This window comes from Hyaena hyaena, unplaced genomic scaffold (genome assembly GCF_003009895.1).
Source record: "Hyaena hyaena isolate Hyena2069 unplaced genomic scaffold, ASM300989v1 scaffold_370, whole genome shotgun sequence".
In the NCBI taxonomy this organism is placed as follows: Eukaryota; Metazoa; Chordata; class Mammalia; order Carnivora; family Hyaenidae; genus Hyaena; species Hyaena hyaena.
The window spans coordinates 268,708-289,968 of record NW_024081001.1 but is presented as its reverse complement, the minus strand read 5'-3'; the positions used below and the strand labels follow the sequence as shown (position 1 = coordinate 289,968).

The 21,261-nt window shown below is 43.3% G+C and overlaps 2 protein-coding genes across 2 annotated transcripts in view; one reads left to right on the top strand and one right to left on the bottom strand.

Annotated features, from left to right (window-relative positions):
• The first annotated feature begins 3,681 nt into the window (after nt 1–3,681).
• Nucleotides 3,682–7,506, top strand: GNRH1 (gonadotropin releasing hormone 1). Its single transcript, XM_039250416.1, has 3 exons — nt 3,682–3,828; nt 5,697–5,792; nt 7,456–7,506. The coding sequence occupies exons 1-3, from the start codon at nt 3,688–3,690 to the stop codon at nt 7,504–7,506; spliced, it is 288 nt and encodes a 95-aa protein (XP_039106347.1). The 5' UTR covers nt 3,682–3,687.
• Nucleotides 7,507–14,575: 7,069 nt separating this feature from the next.
• Nucleotides 14,576–21,261, bottom strand: part of DOCK5 (dedicator of cytokinesis 5) — a 216,426-nt gene continuing 209,740 nt past the window's right edge. The window contains exons 49-52 of the mRNA XM_039250418.1: nt 18,041–18,209; nt 17,221–17,359; nt 16,168–16,271; nt 14,576–15,603 (exon numbers count right to left, since the gene is read on the bottom strand). Coding sequence (XP_039106349.1) covers nt 15,499–15,603; nt 16,168–16,271; nt 17,221–17,359; nt 18,041–18,209 — 517 coding nt within the window. The 3' untranslated portion in view covers nt 14,576–15,498. The remainder of the gene's footprint in view (nt 15,604–16,167; nt 16,272–17,220; nt 17,360–18,040; nt 18,210–21,261) is intronic.

The following is a 21,261-nucleotide window of genomic DNA, read 5'->3' as shown; positions in this document are numbered from 1 at the left end:
GTTATTTTCTGCATAAAACACCTTAATGCAAGGATTAATTCTCTGAAAGCCTTTCAAAACCTTTAAATATGTCAGCAGGAGTTCACCAAGGACTCTTCCCGCTGAGATTTTAAATTGGGAAAAAGAGGCTTGCATCTGTCACTCATCAAGATTACTAAGTCATTATTGTAGCATTTTAATAATTTTTAGGTGTTTCTTTTAATGTTGAAAATGGAACCGTTTTCCCTCCATAGCCATATACTTTAAGATCTAGAAGTTTCTAAATTGAGAAAGAATTGACAATGATAAAATCCAATCACTTAAACCCAGTTTACTAAATTAAACTTCATGATAAATGTATCTATCCTTGGAACTATGAAAAGTTTCAAAGTGTGTCCCTCAACATCAAAATTCCATTAGTTGCATATTCGATCTCTTCCTTGGTGCTGTAGAAAATAAATTTGGCCTTTGCCCTATGGATCTACGAGATCTAAGAAGATGCGGATTTCGCATCACGCATGTTGAGTGCATTCACATAACGTGTAGCTGTGTTCATCTAAAAATTTCAAAACATGTTTCAAAAACAATACCAACTGGTAGGAATAACCTACAAGAAACTCACGGATGCTTAAACCAAAGCTAAGTGATTAATGTGACGCTAAAGGTCAGAAGTCTTCACTCCGGTTTCGTTGGTTCTGCTCCAAGACCACATCTGCTGGGGCAGCGCTGTTAGAAGAAGCACATCTCTTAGCAAACAGGCTATCAGTTGGACAGTTTAAGAACTGTTCAAACATAATGAGCTCCTGTTGAAAAAGAGCCTCTCCTTCCCTTTGTATTATAGTGAGATGCGATTACTCTTTCATGTCAGAATGGCACTTAAATTATTCAGTCTAATAAAATAATTAAGTTAAATCATTTTAAAAATTCTTTCTTTACAATTATACTTGAACGCTTATCCCCTTCTCTAGCCTATCGTGAGAGTCTGACAACCTCCACACAAATGGCTGGGTAAAACAGTTTCTTTGGGGAAGAAAACATTGCTCTTTATACTGACATCCTTGCAAATGTAATTATTCTGGAAGAATATCATGAGTACATGATTGTCTTCCCCCAATTTACCCTTGGGCAATGAATGATTGGTTTAGCATCCTACCAGAGGAGAAATTGCCAATCCCGGCTCTAAAAGGAAAAAAACATCTAGTTATTTTGAAGCATTCTACTGTTTAGCTCATCTCGCAGGCCTTACAGACAATTAATTGTATATGAAGGTTTAATTCCATGTCAGATAAAACATATCACTGATGCAGAAGTAGAGGAAGCATTAAGCCTCATCTTGTTTAAAGGTCCTTACTTTTTAGGCATTCATTCAACTTTATCGAATTGCCTGAATGCTGACTGGATTTATCAAACTGATAAATCTGATGCTAGGGATTTAACAGATGTTTAAATAAGATGGGATCCTTACTACCATGAGTTACAACCCAAGGGTAAATTAGGGGAAGACAATCCTGTAGTCAAATAAAAGTAATCACGAGTAATGGTTCTCTCTTTCTTTTGTAAACCTTATACTGTGTAAATAAAATATCCCAAGGGTTCCCTGCTGGGTTGGAACACCCATCTGTAAAGTTTGGATAGTGATATCCACTTGGTGGAAGTGTTGTAATGGGTGAGGCTGGTCTCATACACGTGCCATTTAACTACCTTTTCTCACCTTTGTGTTACCACTGCCTTTAGCCCGGTGGCTTGCATATTTTAACTCAATAAGTATCTACTAAAGTGAGTCAAACCGTGGATCCAAGTAGGTTCCAGGTGGTCTTGGGCTTAGTGTATTCGAACTACAGTGTTTCTCAACTTTCCGATACTATTAGCAGGCTTTCAAGATAAGTGAAGAAGGAACCTGGTAGGTAGGAGACTGTGAAATGTTCAGACTCCCACTATCTTCTTTAGGATCATATATGCGTATAGGTAGAGTGCCAATAATCACTTCTTCTTATTTATAAATCAGCTTCTCTTACAAATGAAGAACCGAGGAGCTGAGACCAGCTCCCAGGCATCCTGACTGAACTCCTTTCTGTACTGATTACATGGTTTCCTTTGGGAAAGCTTTTATGTGTGCATTTAACATCACTTAATGTACGGCAGCTGTTTTCCCCAAACTCTGGCTAGGTCTGTCCGTGTCCTCAAGAGAATCCAACCTAGCTAGCTAGATTTTAATCTGTGAATTGTGGCTTCAGCTATAAAAGGCTTAGCTGAGGTTTTAATGGCCACGATTTAAGTAAATTTAACAGATACACCAGTGGGTGTTCCAATTACATACACTATTAAAGGTCTTTCTGTGAGGATTTTAAAAAAATTACTATGAAAAAAACCAAAACCATAGTCCACAGGCGGTATAATTTACCAGCAGGAAAGATTTCAGTCCTAGAAAAGTTTCATATAAAAAGGAAGCTAAGACAATGAAAACTCACAGAACTCCACAAACCCAAAAAGAAGCTCGGGATTCTTTTGGCTCCTTGTCCCCAAACAGGTAAAATGCTTTGTATTTCTAGCATGTGTTTTTAGACTGCATGCTTTTGTCTGTCTATAGGGCATTTTGTACCCAAAGGACAAACTCCAGGTGTGACAGTATCTAAAGAAATCTTGACCTTCATGGTCCTTGTCACCCCTGACCACAGAGATCCAGCCTTTGGGGAATGAACAACTCATGGACCAGTATTTGATTTTGTCTTTAGCCTTTTGCCCATCAGATGAAAATTAACTTGAAGACTCTGAGAATTCCTCATGTCATTAGCTAATTCAGGACTGCCTTGGCCACGGAGGCATCTGGTCTGAGACTTGGTGCTTTGAAAGGTGTTGAGTTCTCTCTCACACTCACAGATGGTCCAGCCCACACTTAAGTGTGGAGGGTACTCAGCAAAATGTAATTAGTGCCACAGTGTAACCATTTAATGTCATACAACTTTATATTAGCCAGAGATTCCTACCAAGAGCTACCTTTCCAAGCAGATGGCCCAATTCTCTTTATCTCAGGAACTGATACAGTTAGTTGGAAACTAATCACTTGAGGGGGATCTGGGAAATGTTAAGGCAAAAAGGTGAACTTGATAGGGGAAGGAATCATGGAGTTTGGATAATTAAATGAATACTAAAAATAAAAATAGACTAGCTTCTTACTAAAAAGTACTGAGCACGGGGCCCCTGGGTGGCTCAGTTGGTTGAGTGTATGACTTCGGCTCAGGTCATGATCGCGGGATTTGTGAGTTCGAGGTCATGATGGCAGGATCTGTGAGTTCGAGGTCATGATCTCAGGGTCTGTGAGTTCGAGCCCCGTGGTGGGCTTTGTGCTGACAAAGCATGGAGCGGAGCATGGAGCCTGCTTCTGATTCCGTGTCTCCCTCACTCTCTGCCCCTCCCCGACTTGTGCATGCATGCACTTTCTCTCTCTCAAAAATAAATAAGCTTTAAAAAAATTAAAAGCACTGAGCATATAAGTTCAAAGTACTGCCTTTATCTCCGGTGGCTAGGAAATCCTGAGGCAAGCAAGTGGGGTGTGTATTTGAGCGTCCCAGGGTGAAAAGAGACCAAGGCTACTTCTATCTTCTGCAGGGTTAGTTAGCATATAAACGTCAGACTGCTCACCAAAGAGGTCTCTACTTCTTGCTCAACCCAGGCTGGGGCTCTTCTGACTGCTGCATCCTGTTTCTCAGAATGGAGGCGATTCCAAAACTTGTCGCTGGACTTCTTCTGCTGACCTTCTGTGTGGCTGGCTGCTCCAGCCAACACTGGTCCTATGGCCTACGGCCGGGGGGAAAGAGAAGTGCTGAGAATCTGGCTGATTCTCTCCAAGAGGTAAGTCTCTTTCATCTTCAAAACTGAGACAGGGCTTATGTTGAGTCAGTCCACGTGAACGGTCGGTGTGTGGCCCCCACAGGGCTAGTCTGGGGCCCCCCTACCCTAGATATTCTGGGAGATGAGACACTCACAAACTCCGGTCCCATTCCTGCTGCAGTTCAGACGGGGACCAAGGAAACAGAGGGCGGGAACAACCTCATGAGAACACGGCAACGCGGGTGAAGGAGTGTGCGGTGCTCAGAGTATCCAGAAGGGCCAAAGGGATTCGAACCAATGGGATGGACCCAAGGTGTCTAGAGCAAGAGGATTCCATGGGATTTGGGAAGAAAATCTGAGCACCTCTGCTGACTTTGTTTTTCTTATTTCACCCTTTATTTTATTTATTTTATTTTTTAAATGTTTTATTTATTTCTGAGAGAGAGAGAGAGAGAGATTGACAGCGTGAGCAGGGGAGGGACAGAGAGAGAGGGAGACACAGAATCTAAAGCAGGCTCCAGGCTCTGAGCTGTCAGCACAGAGCCTGATGTGGGGCTCGAACCCACGAACCGTGAGATCATGACCTGAGCCGAAGTCGGACGCTTAACAGACTGAGCCAGCCAGGCGCCCCTCTTATTTCACCTTTTAAAAGTATCTGTGACACTAAGTCAGTGGTACATTTTCATAACTTATAGATCAGTAGCCTCATCAAGCGTGCACGCCCTATCATTTCTTTTTACTGAAATGGGTGTTTCAGCAACGAAGTTGGAGGCTGCCAGAGGGGAGCGGCTAGCAAGCTCAAGGACACAAAATACATACTGGAAAACGTGCTGGATTCGACTTCATATGAATCAGATGTCAGTACTAGTACCAGCACTAACATAGAGTACTTGGTGTTTTATCTCTAAAATGAGACTTCCGGGGGTCATGATCACATGAGAGAGGCCTTAGATGTTAGCTGGCTAACCCCCAAAATGAAAGCAGATTAATAAAAAACAGTTGCTATTGTTTATTTTTATTTATTTTTTCATGTTTAGAAGACACATAGACATTTTATTTTTTGAATGTTTTATTTATTTTTGAGATAGACAGAGCACGAGCTGGGGAGGGGTAGAGAGAGAGGGAGGTACAGAATCTGAAGCAGGCTCTAGGCTCTGAGTTAGCTGTCAGCACAGAGCCCTATGTGGGGCTCAAACTCACGAACAGTGAGATCATGACCTGAGTTGAAGTCAGACGCTTAACCAATGAAGCCACACAGTTGTCCCTCTCTTTTTTTTCTTTTAAGTTTATGTATTTATTTTGAGAGAGACGGAGAGAGAGAGAACCCAAGCAGGCTCCATACTGTCGGCACAAAGCCCAATGTGGGGTTCAGACTCACAAGCCTTGAGATCATGACCTGAGCCAAAATCAAGAGTAAGAGGTTTAACTGACTGAGCCACCCAGGCACCCCGGATATTGTTTCTTAAAGTAATGGGAAACGAACAGGCCCTAAGGGATAAGCAATCGGAGGCTTGGACACTTACTATAGTGCAATCTGAAGTCTCCTTTCCACAGATTATATGTGAAGTAAATCTTATTTAACTCTGACACATTTCATTAAAACTTGAAACTAAAAATCACCCTCTTCATAACTCAATGCTCCTAGATTTTTTGTAAACCGTCTCCTCATGAGGTTCGAAGTACTTCATTCTCATCATCTCTTGGGAGAAAATATTCTCTCTCCTTATTACCACCATTACCTCCAGAACCCTCCCAACCCATCCATTCAAATGTCTGATGGAGAATCTATCTTCTCAGATGATCCTCTTGGCCTCACTTTCCACACACAATTTTGGGTCGAAGTGGATTTCTTTGTCTCCATCAGCAAGAATCACGTTCTGTTTCCTCAGATAGCCAAAGAGGTTGGCCAACCCGCAGAACGCCAGCACTTCGAATGCACCATCCACCAGCCGCGTTCTCCCCTCAGGGACCTGAAAGGAGCTCTGGTGAGTTACAGCGGTGATGACATGGGGCCTTAGAGAGGAACAGCTCCTTGGTGTTCCCTCTCAGGCTGTCCACACAGGACAATCAGCTCTCAGCCTCCACAGGGCCCACCTTCCCGACTGCCTGAATTCCTCTCAGGGTAGGGCCTCACTATTTTTTTTTTTTTTAAATGTTTTATTTATTTCTAGGAGAGAGAGAGAGAGAGACAGCGTGAGCAGGAGAGGGTCAGAGAGAGAGGGAGTCACAGACTGAAACAGGCTCCAGGCTCTGAGCTGGCAGTCAGCACAGAGCCCGACGCGGGGCTCGAACCCACGAACCGCGAGATCATGACCTAAGCGAAAGTCGGACGCTCAACCGACTAAGCCACCCAGGCGCCCCAGGGCCTCACTATTTTGTGACACCATCTTTCAATGGTCCCGCAGTTCTAATAGGTAGCACCTTATCTCCCTTTAAATTGAAATCTCTCTGTAACCTTTATCTCATATTGGTTCTGGACTTTGGGACGACTGAAAATTTCTTTCCACTGTTACATTTCCGTTCTTCAAGTATGATTTGCCAACCCCCCTTTCCCAGACTATACTAATCTAGGCTAATCCACACCTCTCCACCAGATTCCTTAATTCTTCACCAGTGTTCTTGGTATGATGTGGTTTTTCCCTGGAAAAATGAGGAAATCAAAAACGGTGCTCTGGGTTTTTTTTTTTTTTTTTTTCCCTTTGGATAAAAGAATACCAGACTGGTAAATTTATAATTCAGAGCCACATATTTGATTTCCAATTTTTTTTATTTTAGAGAGAGAGCAAGCAAGGGCGAGCATGAGCCTGGGAGAGGGCAGAGGGAAAAAGAGAAAGAGAGAATATTAAGCAGGCTCCATACTGAATGTGGAGCCTGACGCAGGGCTTGATCCCAGACCCTGGAATCAGGGCCCGAGCTGAAATCAGGAGTTGAACGCTCAACTGACTGAGTCGCCCAGAGACCCCTGGTCTCTATTTTTCTGACTGGACTGTAACAACCTCCACGTCCCCACTCAAACTGGGAATCTACTAACTTAATGTAGGTTTTTGATAACCCAAAAACAAGTATATAGAGAACTGAATCTAGAAACTGAACCTTGAGCTCACCATTGGTGCTCGGAGCTCCATGGTCCATGTACCTGCAGCAGTTAGGGGCACAGCAGTTAATTAGCAGTTATGCCCAGGAGCAGGGAAAGCCTGAATAAATCATACATAAAGATAAGCTATCATTTTCATTTTCTCCATTGACCTCAACTTCGACAGCCACAGCTCAAAGAAAAAATGCAGACAGACATCTTTATTTGCTTTTTCTTTCTATTTCTACCTACCACAGAATAAAAATAATGGCAAGCAGTGACATTTCCCAACATGGAATTAGAAGGAATTGAGACAAAAATGGGTTAATAACAACCTGAGATCAGACCTTTCTTTCATTCTTTTCACATCTTATCCTTCAACTATTAATGTAGATTTTACTTAAAGAACTTAAAAACACACGATCTGTTCTCTATCTAGCACTTTCTAGCACACAAAAATTAATGGATCTCTTCCTTCGGTATCGATATTTTAGAAATGAAAATGTCAAAAGCATAACGGAATTCAGCTAGTAAAATCAACCTTGATATACATTTGTTGCTCACATATTTTTCAGGAAAGTCTGATTGAAGAGGAAACTGGGCAGAAGAAGATTGAAATCCACTGAATCAGAAGGATGGACAACACAAATATAATTCTGACCTTGAAATATGTGACCCATGTAACAGCTGTACCTTGTGTGAATTTCAGATATGCATATGCTAAGTTCATGTATTTCATAATGAAGTGCTGTGTTGTGAATAAAGTGGCATAAATGTTAAGGCTGATGCAGAACTTTGGTGGCAGAGGGGCCCTGTAGCCCCATAAAGGGGAGAACTCTTGAGTGTGGGGCAAAGGAGATGGAAGATAACATAAAGTCGACATTATTGTTGACTAAAGAAATCTCATGGCCCTCCACCACCACCACCCTGCCCCAAGTGCAGTCACCTGTTGGTCTGGGCGCCCAAATCTAACTCAGCAGGAGTTTTGTGTGCTAGTGTAGCTTTATTTTGGACCATACTCTCTAGAAGTGAGAGAGTATGCCAAGGTTCCCTCCCACTTGCAAAGCAGTTTCCTTCTCAGACGGTCTTCAATCCCTTTCAAAGTCAACTGGAACCGGAGACAGGCTTAGACAGAAAGAAGGCACTGCTGGACTCCTAGTCCAGTGCTCCTTCTGGCTGTATGTGGCCTCCATGTTTTCACCATAGCCAAGTGGTGCATGCTGAGGGTTGGCACCCAGGCCTAGAAATAATCATTTTCAGCTGCCAGATCTTTTTGGGCTCTCTTGTGAGAAATGCTATGGAATACAGCATCTTCCTTTGAAAGTGAGGAAACCATGGATTAAGGGATTCACTCAGTTCTGTTGGGGTTACACGGGCAGAGCTCCAGTATTGCACCACGATAAGCAGCTGATGGTGTTGGACTTGAACGCTAGCACCTATTGTGTAAATTGGATATTTTGTTAATTGGACCTGAAACAGGATCGTGGGGCTCATGGATCCACCTAGTGTATTGGTGATCAGTTTTTTAGAAGGTCCCAGACACTGCTACCAGTTCTCAATTATCCTCATAACTCCCAAGTGACTATGAGACCATTTGAAAGGCTGTAATTTCAGATAAGCTGCCTGATGTCGCAGCAGCACATCGCAGCAGCCTACATTCACATGACCACCATCAAGGTCCTTCCCCTCTTGCAATCAAACAGATGGTGCCTTCGCCTGCCCCTCCCCGCCCCTCCACCTCCAGAAAGGGCCTGGCAGTGTTAAGGAATTTGACCTGGGGTCAGAAATGGTCAGTGGTGGAGAAGTCCTCCTTTTTTAATACAGATCTGCCCAAGGCTAGATTCCTCCAATATCTCCATTTAAGGAATCTCTAAACCTGTATCAGAGAACCTCCTTCCTCCCCCTTTAATACAATTAGGCAGAGATGTGGATCTACAACCTGCTTTTTTTTTTTTAATTTTTAATGTTTTTTATTTATTTTTAGGAGAGAGAAAGACAGTGTGAGCAGGGGAGGGTCAGAGAGAGAGGGAGTCACAGACCGAAACTGGCTCCAGGCTCTGAGCTGGCAGTCAGCACAGAGCCCGACGCGGGGCTCGAACCCACGAACCGCGAGATCATGACCTAAGCGAAAGTCGGACGCTTAACCGACTAAGCCACCCAGGCGCCCCTACAACCTGCTTTTAAGACACAAAGTCAAAACCGCATTTCACTCAATACATACAAGGCAGGATGAGAGGCTTCAGTCTGCCAGTCACTCAGTGATTGGCAAACAATCATTTTTTTAACCATAATTCTTGTTAAATTATTATGTTAAAGGTAGTATCACTGTTTTTGTCAATAACAGCAACACCATTTACAATCTTTAGTTAATGCACTGAAAAACAGGACGACAGGGTTGCTTTTGGGGAGGGGGAGGGGCAGAGGGAGGGAGAAAGAGAATCTTAGGCAGGCTCCGTACTGTCCGCTCAGAACCACCGTGAGGTCATGACCCGAGGAGAAATTAAGAGACAGACACTTCAGTGACTGCACCACTCTGGTGCCCCGCCACTTATCCTTTACATCCTGTTTGGAGTCTTGGCTTTTCTCTGCCAAGGCTTGTCTTTGGGCAATTTCTCCGCAGGCAGCTGTGGGCTTCCCTGAATGGGCTGCAAAGAGGCTGATGAGCGCATGTGAGTGGCTTGGGATGGCTTCCAGGGGTTTGTGACTTACAGGAGCATGTTGGAGGTTTGATTCTCAAATGGCCAGATGCCTAGGGACAAGGAGAGTAAAAATGACCCCTTCGTTAAACTGTTAGACATTTTCCTGAATCTGAACAACTCTCTACATCATATATGCTGCTTCAAAAAAGTTTGCAGCCTTTCAAAATGAAGGGTGGGGAAACATACCAAATGTTCTCTTTAAAAGTTCTCAAATATATATATGGATTTAAGTGCGTAAGTACCAAAAAGAGTGGCTTGAAGATAGGCCATTTTAGCCAAGGGTTTAGTCTTATAAAAACAACTTGGAAAAAGCCAAGAATCAGCATGAAACAACAGCGTTTATAATTTTTTAAAAATTTTTTATTTATCTTGAGAGAGAGAGAGAGAGACAGTACATAAGCAGGGGAGGGGCAGAGAGAGAGGGAGACACAGAATTCAAAGCAGGCTCCAGGCTCTGAGCTGTCAGCAGAGTCTGAGCCAGGGCTCGAACTCATAGGCCACATGTGGCCTCCATGGGCTGAAGCTGGAAGCTCAACCAACTGAGCCACCCAGGCATCCCTATAAATTTTGACAGTGGATGATGCTCTAAAGTAAGATTTTTTTGAGATTGAGAGAGAGAGAGAGAGAGAAAGAGAGAGAGCGGGCAAGCCTGGGGCGTGGGGGTGGGGCAGGGCAGATAGAAAGGGAGAGAGAGAGAATCCCAGTCTCCACACTGTCAGCACAGAGTCCGACCCAGGGGCTCCATCCCACAAACCACAAGATCATGACCTGAGCCAAAACTGAGAGTCAGACGTCTAACCGACTGAGTCACTCAGGCGCCCCTAAAGTAGGATTGCTCTCTGGAGACCCTAAATCCAAAAAGATCCTCCAGCCTTAGTGATTCAGTCTTGGGGGCCCAAACCATCTGCATGTTGAATATGCCGGGGCTGCTTTTGTACACAGTGGAGCATTATTGCTCTAAGACGCAATAGATGGCAAATGTTTAAAAGCATTGGGACATTTTCTTAAAAGAAAAAAAAAATCTTAGGCATAAGCCCAGGACTTAAAACAGTGTGGCTATTCTAACTGAAGTGTGGCTGCCTCCCTTCTCTAACATGACCTACCACCAGCAGGGAGTTTAAGAAATGAGCATCCATTTTGAATACTGATTTTTTTCATGTTGTTATTTTCTTTAAGGTAGTAGTTTTCAGCCTTGACCTAACGTTGAAATAACATGGGGAGATATTTTTTTAAAGTTTATTTATTTTGAGAGAGAGAGAACACAAGGAGGGGAGGAGCAGAGAGAGAGGGAGACAGAATCCCAGAATCTCTGCACTCTCAGTGCAGAGCCAGTGTAGAGCCCAATGTTGAGCTCGAACTCACGAATTGTGAGATCATGACCTGACCTGATATCAAGAATCGGACGCTTAACCAACTGAGCTCCCTGGAGCTCCATTATGGGGAGGTTTTAAAGAAATATGGTGCCTCCCCTCTCTTCGAAATTGATTTAATTGATCTGTGGTGTGGTGTGGCCTCTTTTTATGTGATACTACTGTTTAACCAGTTTCAGAATTGCTTCCTGTCCTTCCCAAGTAAGCTATTAGCTATTCTTTTTATTTCCCTTTACCTCTGCAGTGAGTGAATGAAGAAACAGAATCCATCTTATAAATGAATTATTGTCAGAAGCCATTGGCTCCAATGACAAAAGCATGGATGGAGGGGAAAGGACCAAACGGTCTGCAGTTTTTATTGCATCCAGGTAAAGATGACTCCATGACCCCATAGGACGAGTCTAAACTAACAGGACTCATAATGAAATGAGGCCAGAGGGACTGGGTGTGATGTGTCACGAAGGAAGTATCCATAAAGAAAAGTCCAGGAATGATTTTGTTTCGTTAACATAAAGGCAATAACAAACTAAACACAATAAGCTTCAAAATACATTTTCATTTTTAATTTAAAAAATAAATAACAGCAAATCTGAACAAAATTTTTCTACTTCAATGCACATCTTCCTAACGGTCCCTGTTTGAAAACCAGCTAGTTATAAAATCCTGGCAACAGAGCCTCTGACAAAGTTTGCATAAACAACTCACAAAATTTGACTAATAGGGGAGTTTAGGCAGCATATGTGGGAGACCAGCTTTGGCCGGATTGTAAGAATCAGGCTGAAATCATCAACTTAAAAGGAAAACTATCTTTTTCCTTTTGTAGATTAAAACTGGTGGTACCACTCTCAACCCACCCAAAGAGGAACTTACCTTTTTCAACTAATTTTAAAAACCCACTCGGTCAATGGTGCACGGGCCTAAAATCTGTTGTACAGAAACAGTTTCCTTCTGCTTCTCTCTCTCATTCACTTAGAATCAAAGAAAGCTAGAGCCAAAAGGATTCTAAAAATCATGTAGCCTCAAATATGTATCTTTGTTTTACATGAGGAAATTGAGGCCCAGGGACTGACTACAAGTTGACTTGCCAAAAGGTACAAGGTCTTTTTTCTGTCCTGTTTTGTGTTGATAGGGGAGGGGGGAATTCCCCGCTTTTTTCATTATACCTGACAAGCGAGGGGAAGGTAGGTACAAATGTCAAGGGCCTTCTAAATGCTTCTTGTGGAAGGAGAGCGTGGACATGAGGGGACATTCTGGGGTGCTGGTCGTGGTCTGGGTCTGGATATGAGAGGTGGTGACATGGTGTATACCTATGTAAAGTTTCATACGTCTGCGCCCCTGAGATCTGTATGTGACTGTATGTATGTTAAGTCATGTCTCAAATTTAAAGGAAGAAATTACTCCATGATCTGGGGGCAGGCGGAAGGGAAGGATTCCCAAAACTTGGAAAAAGTTAACAAAGGTAGACTGTTACCCCAGATCCTGCTTTATCTCATTTGTCTTAGGGATGGCATTTTTCACGGGTCTTCCTGACTGGAGAAAATGACTCCAATTCTGGAATCAAAGTGTGAAGGCAGAGGAGGGGGAGGCCCGCGGCCCAGCAGTCTTATTTAAGGTTTCACTTTCCTCTAATCCCGTCCTGCCAAACCCACAGCACGACACAGTCTGTATACCAGGCTGTTCCCACTGAACACACTGAATCACCATATCTGTAGGGTTTCGTACAGTGTCTGGCATTCAATGAGAGATTAATGTTGAATAACATTTTTCAATTCTTAAAAAAAAAAAAATATCTAAGGAAGACAAGTCACCAGAACAGAGAGAGAAAATAAGGGATTAAAAAAAATCCCATAAACTAATATCCACAAGGGCCGTGACAGTTGGGGAGGGTGGGGGGCTACTTCCGACACTACTCAATACCCCAGAGTTCTTCTCCAGGAAAACAAAGACCAGCTCTTTTCTCCTTTATTCCCAGCCCTTCATCTCTCCTGTATGTAAGGTAATCCATAAGGCCTTTCTTCGTAGGACAGACGTTATTTACGATCTTTTGTCAAACGTGACTCTTTCTGACCCCATGGCTTTCCAAAGGAGGTAAAACTTCCAATGTCCCATGTAATCTGTTATTCACTTCATTACCTAGAATCCTTTCTACTCAGGCAGGAGACACCTAGTATTTCCATTAATGTGGAAGGGGAACCATAGGGAAAACTAGGCTCTATTAAAAAAGGGAAGGTATTCGGGCACTGGTGTATCGGATTTCCCCAGCCTCTCATCAAAGACCACCCTGCAGAACTCACTTGCACTGCTCTGAAGGGACCTGCTTTGAGGTTTGGTATTTTGGTTGACCCCGTGTACATCTTTCTCTTTTAAAGGTAACTTTAAAAATATGGCGACTGAGGCCTACAGATCCCCGCTAGCCAGTCTGTGAGGCAACCTCTCAGAAGGTGCTCGGGGCTCCAAAGAAGCTCAGTATGACCTTTCCTTCTCTTCGTTCTCCTGAGCTCCTTCCACTAATATCCCTTTTAGTTCTTATTAGCACTTCTTCTTTAGTCATAAAGAATTATTCCAAAAGATGCCATGTTTTTACAAGGGGCTGTAAGTGCAAAGCTAACCTGCACTCATGTTCCCAATTACCTTGGGGAAAAAATAACTGTGATGTTTGCTGGAAGGGAATTCCAGATGTTACTCAGGGCCCACAGAGAAAAGAAAGGGCCATTTCGCACCTACTGCTTCAGAGTCCATCTGACCAGGACCTCACCTGTGTGGTAGATATTATCCTTGTTTCTGAAGGGAAAGAAATGAAGGCTCAGAGGATTTCAAACAATTTGAGGGAGTTGGTCAAGTTGATGGATGATGTAGCTGGGATGGTCTGAAACCAGATGGTTTCCTTCCAAAGCCCAGGTTCTATTTTACCCCCTTTTAGGTTCTCCTGAGTGAGGGGTGAAGAGCGACCTTTTCCTCACCTCTTTTAAATGCACATACTAATTGCCTGACTGATGCTGGCCAAGTCTCAGAGGTTTAAACTTTCTTGACTCTCTGAAGAATTAGTATGTCTCTCCTCAAAGGAGTGGTGTTGGAATAGGCCCACAAAGAGGCAGGCAGGCAGGCAAATCTTGGAGGTGAAATCTCTCCTCTCTCTACCTCAGTGGGGAAGGGGACTGGGCCTGGTTGTGGTAGGGATCTGGTGAGCTTCCGTGCAGGCTGACCTCGGGGACCCACAAAAAGTTTTCTACTTTGCCATCAACAACCAAGTAGTATAGAAATATCTGGGACATTTCCACTGTTGTTCCAACTAGGGGTGGGTATTCATCATGGAGTTTGCCAGGGCCGTCCTCTCGATCCAGGCTCTATCTGGGGAGAGAGCCTCAATTAGCAAGCTGGGTTAATAGTAAGAATCTGCAGTCAGACTTTCTGTGTTGAGCCTCAAGTTCCTTTTTGACAAAACGAAGGGGTTGTCTGTGTGACCTTCAAGGCCCTTCTAGCTCAAAACGCTTTTAACCTTGTGTGGTCATTTCTGTTGTGTGTATGGGATCTCTGACCATTGAAATCACCCCATTTCTTCTTCGGAAAGGAGCACTGACATTAGTACCATAAACATGTAATCAAATTAATTCCACAATCACAAGGAATAAATAATCAAAGGGAGATATTGCACTGTATTCTCCAGGGTAAAATCAGGTTGTAGAGAAGGAGCCATTGAGCCATCCAAATGGGATCTGGAAGAGACGCTGTTGAACCTGGGCTTCTAAGTCCCTTCTGTCCAGTGATTTGGGCTCAGGGGGGATAACAGGACAAGAAACTGTGCAAAAGAAAGAGCTTCAAGGGAGTCCGTAGCGGGTAGAAGTGACTGAGGGCCGTTAGTCGGGAGCATGAGGGGCTCCCGAGAGGGGATGGGGGCAGCTTTCCCGTGACACACGTGGTGGGGAGAGGGGTGGGATGCAGGAGCTCAGACCTCACAATGGAGTCCATGTTTTTTCAACAATGATAGCTATCCACACTTGAAGGCAGCCAATCTTCATTACGAAGATGTTCTTTTCCTCAAAGGAGACACAGCAGACATCAGAAAGATAGGATTATTCTGGCTACAGAAGTACTTGTGGTGTGTCTCTTCCAACGTTACTTGAGACATGATGTGTACATGTGAGGAAACGAAGTCTCGTGCATGGCTTTTCAGAAGCAAAGTATAAATCTTTCCAAAGAGTAGGCTCCTGGGGTGCTCCACACTGACCACAGAAGAACGTCTCCAGGCTTCTGTAAGCCTCAGTGGCTCTGTGCTGGAGGCCGAGTTTAATGACAGGGAGGGAGACCTCTCCTTTGAGAGGACATGGGACATGGCCAATCTGGGAATTCCATGTAGAATGGAGGAGAGGAAGTGTGGCCTGAGGCATCTATCAAAGAGAAGCCTTTCCAAGAACAACCAGTTCTGAGCTGGTGAAGCTGATCCTGGGTCAGGAAAGGTGGTCAGCAAGGGGCCCCGGGCAGTGAAGGCAAGTTTCTCCTCTCAGGCCTCCGATGTTCTTGGGGTTGGGTTGAGAGTGGGGGGGCAAGATCCTTATTGGGGTCCAGGCTCAGAAGAAAGGAGGCCAGATTTCCGAGTTTTTGGAGGTGGCGGGGGTGGGGCTTTGGCTTCTCTTCGGACGGGCAGTGGGGGAGCCATCTGAGGGAAGAGACACAACAAGAAATGAGTCTTCCCTTTTTTCCTATTCTCCCTTCTCCTCCACATTTCTGACATCATGCTTTAGCTGCTAACTGAACTGCGTTTGTCTACACAGACAAGAGGGGAAATAAGACTGACTTATCCTCCCTTGTCCTCCTTGAGTTACCAGATATACACCAAAATGTTATATCCCCAATGCTAGGGCTGTTGGCACATCTATGGTAGGCACTCAAGAAATATTTGTTGAGTGAACAAAGGAAACCCATCAGAGGTCCTTCCAGAATGACTGTCACTCCCTCAGAAGAAGTAAACTCTTCAAATGAGAATCAGAACTCACTTCTTAATGCACTCGCCTGTACCCATGGTGAGGTACAGAGAAAAGCTCTACCTTCTATCTGATGAAAAGGTCTACTTACATTTTTCATTACTTCCATTGGAAACTCCCCCATCTTTATGGTTTCAGGAATGAATCAAGAATTGATAGGAGTGACAGATCTATGGGAACCCTGCCTAGTAGGAAGCCTGGAAAACCAACACTGCATCCCCACGGCTGGTGCTCCCTACCTCCGTGGAGTTCCGCTGGCTGCTCTCATAGGGCTTGCTTTTGGGGGGAGGGGGAGGTGGTACAGTAGTAGTCATCAGCCCATCTGTCTGCAAAGACGGGGAGCCTAGAAATGGTACAAAATAGATGAAGGCAGAGAGAATTCATCACAGCATCTTGTAGAACCTCTGCTTCCCATTTTGCCCCCTAAACCAGCCTGGTCAGTCAAATTGCTCAGATCATATTCTGTGGTTTCTGTGGACAGAATGCAAAAGATCTCTTGCCTCTCATGACAAATGTAGCACTGTTTACTCACTAGAAGGCTTCACACGAAGTTCTGAAGTAAAAATCCCATTTTTTGTTCAAGGTTTTTATGAGTAAGCTGGAAATGAGGACATTTTCTAGAAACTGGGGTTCCATTCTCTGATATTTCCCAAGAGCTTAGAGAAAAATGTCAGTCACAAAGTAAGTGGTCAATAAATATTGGTTACATTGAACTGAATGGTCTTAGTTTTATCATTTAAAAGGTGTGATACCCATTTCCTCCAGAAAACCTTAACCTAGTTACCTCTCTTGGTTGACTATTATGTCCCATGTGGCACAATGATTTGCCCCTCCATTCTTTGTACCAAGGGCACCTTGTCATTCTTCTTAGACACTGTGGATTGTTGATTCCCCAGGCCTGACTATAAACAGAATATGGAATAGGTCTATTTCTTGGCCTTTTTTGGGGTCCTTTTTTATACAAAGTACAGGGCTATGGACCCAACAGTTTGTAAGTTACTTGCTTCCTGTCTGGTCCCCATCTGACTCTACCTCCTTTCTATCTTCACAATTGGAAAAGGCATAGTGAGACCCTCTGGGTCACTATACAGAGAAGGCTAATGAGTCCCAGCAACCCCAACACTCCTTGTCAAACTCTTAACTGTACTATACCCACCACCACGGAATGAACCAACTGTATAATAATCTCCTACATGGTGTGGCTGTTCCGGCCAAAAATTGCTCAGATCCATAAATATACTCCGTTCCCTACTAGAACAGATATAAAGGATATATCTCTCTATAAAACTTACTTAGGGTCCTGGTAGCTTTAGGAGTGAGTGGAGGCGGGCTCAACGGTGTTGACTGAGGAGGTGAAGAGCTATGAAATGGTGTCAGCCGATTGTCCGACAACTGGAGACTCTTTGGTCTTTGTGCTTTCCTGCCGGGGCTCTAGTGGGGGTGGGGGAGGGGACACAGCAAAATGTTCTCATGGTGAGAAAGGCTGACCTCATCAATGCTCTGAACAATCTTGCCCACTAAGCACAAACTTGGTAGAGGGAACAATTCCAGGAGCCGTGGCAAAGACACGAACAGGGAATCACTGAATCATACTTTATTTTCTGGCCTGCCACGAGCCTGATTTTGACCACAGTGGGACTGGGGTATTTGGACTGGAAACGAACCATGTGGATTCTCAGGGAAGGCTGGTTTTGCCTTCCTTGATGTGGCTCATGGAAGAAAAAGTACCTTTTGTGTGTGTGTGTGTGTGTGTGTGTGTGTTTTTAAGTTAAGAGAAGAGAAAGGCCCATGTTTGGACCAGCTCATGGAACATGGTGGTAAGAACCACAACTCCAAGCATCAACCCACATGTTTACATTGTGGGTATGAGGTCTTGCACCACTACTGATTTAGATGCTCACACTCTCCATACGTGCTTTTCTTTGGCCCAGCCTAAGATCTAATGCTGTCGTAGGCTGCAGGGTCCTGAGGAAGAAAGGCCTGCTTCCACCTGGGGACTCCCAGCTGTGACATGAGTGGCGATGTGCCGGGCTACAGGGGAAGCACTAGCAAACCTCTGGTGCTTGTTTGCTTGCCCCACCCCCCATTTTTGATTGTTCATATGTTTTTTACCATCAGATCAGGTTCTGATGCTTTCTCTGCAATGACCTGGGACTTGCTCAGGCTCCAGTCTTTTCTCTTAAACTTGCTGATCCGGTTCTCGGTGTCTTCTTTGAGGGGGACATCTTCAACTCTGGCACCTGACGAAGCCCTGCGCTCCAAAAGTGGCTCCAGGATCGACCTACCAGCCAAGCACAGGAGCAAAATCACAAAACACTGGTCATCTATCTGTTAGTCCAAATTTACTCCAGAAAGACAGAGTGTATGACTCCTCAATCTAATCTTGACCTGTGACTCCCTTCTCAAGCTCTCAATCTGCATTTCAAATCGCCAATTAAACATCTCAAGGTATATGTGCACAGGAACAAGACCATCAAAGTACAGAAGGAAACATCTCTGAATATTCATCTTATCCCAGGAAGACAAAGTCTTACTACATTTACAAGCAAAGACAGAATTCATACAGTAAAAGAGGGGTAAACAGCTTTATGCGGTAGATAATAGCACATGGGCCAGAGACAGCCAGCCTGTGTTCAAATCCTACCTATACTTACTTCTTGAGCAATCTTGGGCAGAAAATCTTTTCATACCTCGGTTTTCCTTATCTGTGAAATGGGGACAATAATAGCACCTACCTCATAAGGCTACTACAAAATGCTTAGCATAAGTGCCTAGCATATATGTGTATTCCTGAAATGTTCTTATTTACAGTGACAGATATTTCTAGCACCATAGTGAAAACTATTTCATTCAAGAATCACGATTAAATGCTAGAGAGAGAGAGCAAGAGTTTGAGGAGAAACAGGAGAGTCTCACAATATTTCCCCTTACATCACTTATTAACTACAAAGGAAAAAAAAAAAAACAGTAACTATACAGAAAAGAAAATGGACAAAACATTAGTCACATACATGATCAATGAACGTCACCAATAGGGGAGAAATGGATACAATGTGCTTCTGAATATGATACCTAAAAGGAAACAACATCCTACAAAAATGTATAATCTAAATCCTAAGCACAAGGAAAAATAAGAAACCCAATTTCTCAAATGAAGGGAAATCCTATAAAATAACTGGCCTGTAATCTCCAAAAATGTCAATGATATGAAAGTGAAGATAAGGAGGGGCTAACCTGCTTCAGATTAAAGAAGAATAAAGAGGCATGACTAAATTCAACATCCTTAACTGGATCCTGTACCAGATGCTGCTATGTGTAAAAAACATTAGTGGGACCACTGACAGAACAGGAATATGGCTTAGAGCTTACAGTATTGTATCAATGACAAATTTCCTGAATGTATAGGCTGTAGTTCTGTAAGATGATATGATGGTTCTTAAAACATCACGTATGCAACCCACTCTCCCATGGAGGGGTAGCGGTTGGGGAGAGACAGGGACAGAGGGAATGACTATGGCATAATGTAAAAACAAGGAGGGGTTAAAAAGATACTATACCTTTTATGATGGGTATTGCTTACAGCTTCTGAATGGGTATTCAATAAACCTTGGTTTGATTAAAAATGGATAGATTTTGCTCCCTAAAAATAGAAAGTTTGGAGGGGTGAATAGGCAGAGCACAGAGGACTTTAGGGCAGTGAAATCATTCTGTCTGATGTTACAACCATGCCATTATACATCTGTCCAAACCCACAGAACGTACAACACCAAGAGGGAACTCTAATGTAAACTATGGACTCTGGATGATGATGACGGGTCAAGGTACGTTCCTCAGTGGTAACAAATGTACCACTCTGGTGGGGGAGGTGATGGTAGAAGAGGCTGGGCCAGTGTGGGAGGACATGGACTGGGAAATCTCTGTACTTTCTTCTTACTCTTGCTGTGAATTTAAAACTGCTCTAGGGGGCACCTGGGTGGCTCAGTTGGTTGAGTCCGACTTTTGATTTCAGCTCAGGTCATGATCCCATGATCCTGGGATGGAGCCCTGAGTTGGGCTCTGTGCTAACTGTGGAGCCTGCTTAAGACTTTCTCCTCTCTCACTCTCTCTCTCTCTCTCTCTCTATCCCTCCCTCCCTCCCTCTCTCTCTCTCTCTCTCCTCCCCTCCATCCCTGCCACCTACTCTTCCTCCCCCACTCACGTACTCTCTCTCACTCTAAAAAATAAAATAAATCATAAAAAATAAAACTGCTCCAAAAAAATAAAGCCCATAAGACAGACAGACAGACAGACAGACACACACACACACACACACAAGCTGTGGTATGAAATAAGACAACATAAAAACAGCTATGAGATATTAGTATTTTTTTAAAAAAAAGCTTCCATTTGGCAGAAAGCATCATCAATCAGTAAACTAAAACTATTTGCTGAGCATATTTTAGACGCCAAATACCTTTAATTTATAAGACACTTTTATACACCAAAAAGAAAAATATGAGTTCACATTTTGAAAAATTTTAAAGGATATAAATCGGAATTTCATGAGAACAGAAATCCAAAGAATTTTAAAAAGTTAGTGTAACTAGTTATTAAATGTGTAAATATTAAGGGTATTTAGAGGGGGCCAAGATTTTGTACATTTTATTACAGAAAACTTCAAACATGAAAAAGAGAATAAAATAAACTCGCATGAAGATATCATGCAGTGTCAATAATAATTCATGGCCAGTCTGGTTTCTCACATCCACCTAAGTCACATTCTGTGCCCCTCACTGGATCATTTGGAAATGATTCTTAGACGGCATATCATTTCATATATAAATATTTTAGTATATATCTCAGTAAGGCAAGGACTCACTTCATAACATTAGTACACTCCCAGCATCAGTGCTGCAAAATGAAATAATTCCTTAATTTCATCAAATGTCCATTGTTTTTTACATTGCCTCTCTCATCATTTGTTTGGAACTGGTTTGCTTGAATCAAGATCCCAAACAGGATTCACTCACTGTATTTTAGTTGATATGCTTCTTAAACCATTTAAAAATTTTATAAGAATTTTTTTTCTTTCTTTCTTTTTTTTTAGATAGAGAGAGACTGCAAAGAGTGGGGGTAGGAAGGGGGAGACAGAGCCAACACGGGGCTCAATCCCACGACCCTGGGATTATGACGTGAGCTGAAATCCAAGAGTTAGACGTTTAACCAACTGAGCCACTCGGGTGCGTCTCATTTAAAAATTTTAATATTCGTGGTCCACCTTTCTGCAAAGTATGTTTACCTTGCTCTATGAAGGTAAAGGGTGAGAAAGTTCCAGAGAAGTCTGAGTAAGGAGT

Coding starts and splice junctions, on each gene's coding strand:
- GNRH1 (XM_039250416.1), top strand. CDS start 3,688: ATGGAGGCGATTCCAAAACTTGTCGCTGGACTTCTTCTGCTGACCTTC. Junction 3,829..5,696: donor TGGCTGATTCTCTCCAAGAG/GTAAGTCTCTTT, acceptor CTGTTTCCTCAG/ATAGCCAAAGAGGTTGGCCA. Junction 5,793..7,455: donor GGGACCTGAAAGGAGCTCTG/GTGAGTTACAGC, acceptor CATATTTTTCAG/GAAAGTCTGATTGAAGAGGA.